At 39.8% G+C, this 4,457-nt stretch overlaps 1 protein-coding gene across 1 annotated transcript in view; it reads left to right on the top strand.

The window, feature by feature from the left end:
* The window catches only part of LOC116674242 (inactive dipeptidyl peptidase 10), a 77,208-nt gene extending 73,127 nt beyond the window's left edge, over positions 1-4,081 (top strand). Inside the window, exons 25-28 of the mRNA XM_032506843.1 lie at positions 407-465; positions 1,844-1,916; positions 2,038-2,111; positions 2,403-4,081. Coding sequence (XP_032362734.1) covers positions 407-465; positions 1,844-1,916; positions 2,038-2,111; positions 2,403-2,537 — 341 coding nt within the window. The 3' untranslated portion in view covers positions 2,538-4,081. The remainder of the gene's footprint in view (positions 1-406; positions 466-1,843; positions 1,917-2,037; positions 2,112-2,402) is intronic.
* The last annotated feature ends 376 nt before the right edge of the window (positions 4,082-4,457 follow it).

The following is a 4,457-nucleotide window of genomic DNA, read 5'->3' as shown; positions in this document are numbered from 1 at the left end:
TTACAGACAATAAAAGACAGATACAGGGAACAGAAAAGTCTAAACAATTAAGAAATAAAAAGACAGGAACAGTGTATTTGCAAATAAGCAGCTGGAGCAGGTGGGTTTGAGTCTGGTTTTGAACAGGGGAGAGATAAGTAGATAATAGACTGAAGAGTGTCTGTCAGTCCTCTGATTCCTTGTTTCTTACAGAACACGATAAGGATTTTGCTCAGTTTCTGGATGCTCAAAACACACGTTTGGAACAGATTTTCTTATGTAGTGTGTTAAATCTGGAGCAGAAAGAAGAATGTAAGGAGTGATTTAGGTTGTAAAGCAGCCGGAGATCGACTCCAGCTCCAGCATTAGTTTTTTTGTCTGACATCTTCTGTAGAACAACAACCCTGTAACCTCCTTTCTGTTCCAGCCTCGGCCGTCTCAGAGAGATACCTCGGCTCACCTTCAGCTGAGAAGAACAGATACCAAGTGAGCTGCTTTTACCCATCATGCATCTGGTGTTGGGTTTGTTAATGTTCTGTTGTGTCCCAAATCACATCTTTTTTAAAAGAGGTTGCTGAGGCGGCAATAAATCAATAAACCGCTAATCTGACAGCAAAAAAACACAACAGTGTGAATACATAGAAACAGAAATCACATGACCTCCACGGTCCGTGGCTCTCGGTCTTCTACTCCATGTTTGCTGTCATCCTAATCCCGTTGACTGGCCAGTTTAACTAACTGATAGTTTCATTTTGTTAATTCGTCCAAGCAAAGAAACAAGTCAGAGCACAGTGGGAAACAGCGAGGAAAACATGTTTGGTTACGTAATGCAAGATTTTGGCAACAGAATAAAGATCAATTGTACCTGTAGACTTTAAATTACTTAAAAAGTTACTTTTGTTCCCCTTTCCAAGTCTCTCTTCCTCAATAGAGAGGCAGAGGTCACACAGCTTTCTAAATGAAGACGCACTCTGCTTTGGTTCACTTCACAAACAAAACGGGTAAAAATAAAGACACAAATGTGGCCACGAGCATTTCAGGCAGTTTTCCAAATCCTGCCCTTTTGGAACAGAAAGGAAAAACCACACTAACATGAAAAGTTGGACAATGCCAGAGGTTAAAAAGAAATTACACAATCCTCCTCTGTGTGAAGGTCGCAGTCAGAGTGTGTTTTTCCTCCTAAGTGGGTTGCCTAAAAGTGGGCCGGCTATTTTTGTGCCTCTCACAGCAGGAGGGGGTGGGGGGGGTCTGCTTTTAAATGACATCCAGTGAAAAAGAAATGTGGCGCGATCTGATCAGACAATAATCAGCGGGACATCATCACTCTTCCTCTGAGATGAAAGAGAAGCAGACGGGGTTGTTAAATGTCCGGCTGCTGATGTGTTGCTGGGATATCTTCTTCGTTTGCATCCCAGCTGGGAATAAAAAGAGAACGATGGGATTGAGAGGTTGAGATATCCTCTAATATAACAGCTACCATTCAAACTCCCCCGAGCAATACATCTAAATGCAATCTGGCTTCCTGTTGCAGTGGAAAAAATACAAAATACAACCATTTTCTCTGCCAATGTGAACATATATGTCAGTTTGTAGTCAGGCTGCTCCACATAAGGCCACACCGCCTTCAAAATATCCCCCCATGACCTTTCCAGGACCTATTTCATAAATTACTTCATACTTTTTTTTAATCTTCTAGATTAAAATAACAGTATGACATTTTAGAAAATGTCTAATGTCCGATAAACACAAGAATACAGCCAGTTAGCTTAGCTTAATATACAGACTGGATACTGGAGGATGTAACATGCAAAACTTATGTAAAGGTGTTTAAATCTGATGTGTTGATGGAGGATTTTTCTCCCAGGCGTCCAGAGTGGTCACCAACATGAAAGGTCTGCAGGGGGGAACTCTGTTTCTGGCTCACGGCACCGCAGACGGTACGCACGTCTCACAATAACCTTTTATGAGATAATGGTTGTGTTCTTTAGAAGTGAGCCTCTCCATGACGCTCCAGCCTGCATGAGGAGGGTAAAATCACCCTGTTGTTTTCCTCCACAGCCAACGTTCACTTCCAGCACTCTGCAGAGCTCATCAAACACCTGATAAAGATCGGAGCCAACTATACTATGCAGGTGAATATCTAAATACTGCAAAAGTATTAACTTCAACTGGGGCTAGAGACAATAAAATAAACAGATTTCTAAAAATCAATGCACTCGTATGTAGAAGTTGTGTGTTGCCGAAGGAAAGTTTGCAATTGAATTACAAGCTACAGGGGAAAACTGTATTTTTAAGACAATGCCAGGCAATAACCATGTTAATATACACTTTCTAAATTTCGGTTGACATCGTGTGTTGTGTATAATTTCCTCACTCTTTCATCTCTTTCATCTCTTTCATCTCTTTCATCTCTCTTGGGACAGATCTACCCAGACGAGGGACACTTCCTGTCCAGACGCAGCCGGATTCAGCTGACTCACTCCCTGATTGGTTACTTTAGAGGATGTCTGCTTGACGCATCATCATTACTCGACCAACAAAAGCGGGACGGCGAGTGAGAGGAGACGTGGTTATCATTACTGGTGTGTGTGCTTGTGTGTGTGTGTGTGTGTGTGTGTGTGTGTGTGTGTGTGTGTGTGTGTGTGTGTGTGTTATACCTATAGAACAACATTTCAAGGACAAAACAAGCTTCTTTCCAATATATCAGATATGGTTTGTATCCCTCATCACCTCAGTAGAATAAAGCTCCTCCAGTCAACAGAACAGAGAACATATTTAAGTTTTTGTGACGTAAGCTATACAAAATGTGTGGGAAGTTTGGAGGAGGTGATGAAATGACTTTCTTTATGAAGCCAACTCCCGCTCTGAACTATGACGGCCTTCTGTTGGCGCTCTCTCCTTTTTTTTTACGTGGTGTTTGTACGCTTTCTTCCCATGTAAAGGTGAGATAGCTGCAGCTTTTAGTGAGGAAAGTAAAACTTGGCTTCAAATCTGAAGTGTTTCTGTACAACATTAAATATTCATTATAAAAAAATCAAAGTTAAAGTTTGACAAAGATCCTTATTATTGTAAATAGTATAGCATCTTTCAAATGTCAGAGCAATTTAAAGGACTTTAGAGATGACTCACAAGCTGATTATGAGACAAAAGTAAACAGGAAAGCAATTTGAGACTATATATATATATATATATATATATATATATATATATATATACAGGAAATAAAAAGTGATAACCATGTAATAAACAAAAAATATATATATATGTATTTGAAAAACAAAACAAATACTGGAGATTAAAACATTTTAAACCATTATTACAATAAAATCTATTATGAAATAAAATAATGAATAAAAAAATGAGTCAAATGTTGCTCAATCCTGATTGGTGCACAGACGTGTGACCTCCTAACTGAAGGACCATTTAAAACTAGTGAGAAAATCCCAAATGTCAAATAACACAAACCTTTCTGACGCTAACCGACACTTTATATATATATATTTCTCACCTTGTTTGCAGGAAGAATGGCACTTCCCGCCTAGTATTACATAAATGGATTTTATTCAGAAGCCATCACATTGAATGTGTTTCAGCTCTTTTTTTCTCAACCTTGAGTTTTTGTTTGGATGCCAGTGGCGCCGATCTGGAGGCCTGGACGCCCTCCGGACGCCCCCCCCAACAAGATTTAAGGTCGGGAAGTCATATTCTGACTAGAATCTGAGGGTGACAACGTCAGGCTACTGATCTGCTCCATCATAGGACATGAGACCGATTTAAATTGATCCCCCAAAGCTGAATAGGAAAAGACAAGACATTTGTTTTAAAGAAAAAGAAAACACGACATGTCAGCATGTCTTATTGCTAAAACTTCATCTGAAAGGGATTAACTCTTTACACTCATCATTAGAAAGCCCCTTTGTCATGTTAGGTCCTGTGTATTTATGTTGTTACCTGTTCTTCAAATAAGGTTACAGATGTTGAAGTCAACAGAGCGAGAGTGCTAAACAGACTTATTTATTACACTGCCTCCTTGTCAGTATATCACCTGAGATTTATTTATTTTGTTATTTACCACGTCACAACAATTTTCTTTTGCTACATGTTAAAAAAAATCTAAATATTGAGTTTTAAAGGGCAATAAGGGCAGTTGTTCTTGTCCCAGAGCACATATAGAAGATGATATCTATGGCTCACCCTCCTCTGCAGCAGCTTCATACTCTTCATCTGGCCTCTTTCAGTTTTTGGTTCTTTTTAACATGACGATAAACTGTAAAACCTTGAATTCCTGCTGTAATGTCATTTAATAGCTGCAGGCAGGGCTGTAGTACTCGAATCCGGTCTCGGACTCGAGTCCGGACTCAAGACCGTTTTTCCATGGTCTTGGACTTGTCTTGGTCAATATGGCTTCTGGTCTGGACCGAGTCCAGGTGTCTGGGAAAGTGAAACCCTAAATGATCGTCTTGATACTGTCATGCATA

This window comes from Etheostoma spectabile, chromosome 24 (genome assembly GCF_008692095.1).
Source record: "Etheostoma spectabile isolate EspeVRDwgs_2016 chromosome 24, UIUC_Espe_1.0, whole genome shotgun sequence".
Classification (NCBI taxonomy): domain Eukaryota; kingdom Metazoa; phylum Chordata; class Actinopteri; order Perciformes; family Percidae; genus Etheostoma; species Etheostoma spectabile.
This window is presented reverse-complemented; position numbering and strand designations above follow the sequence as displayed.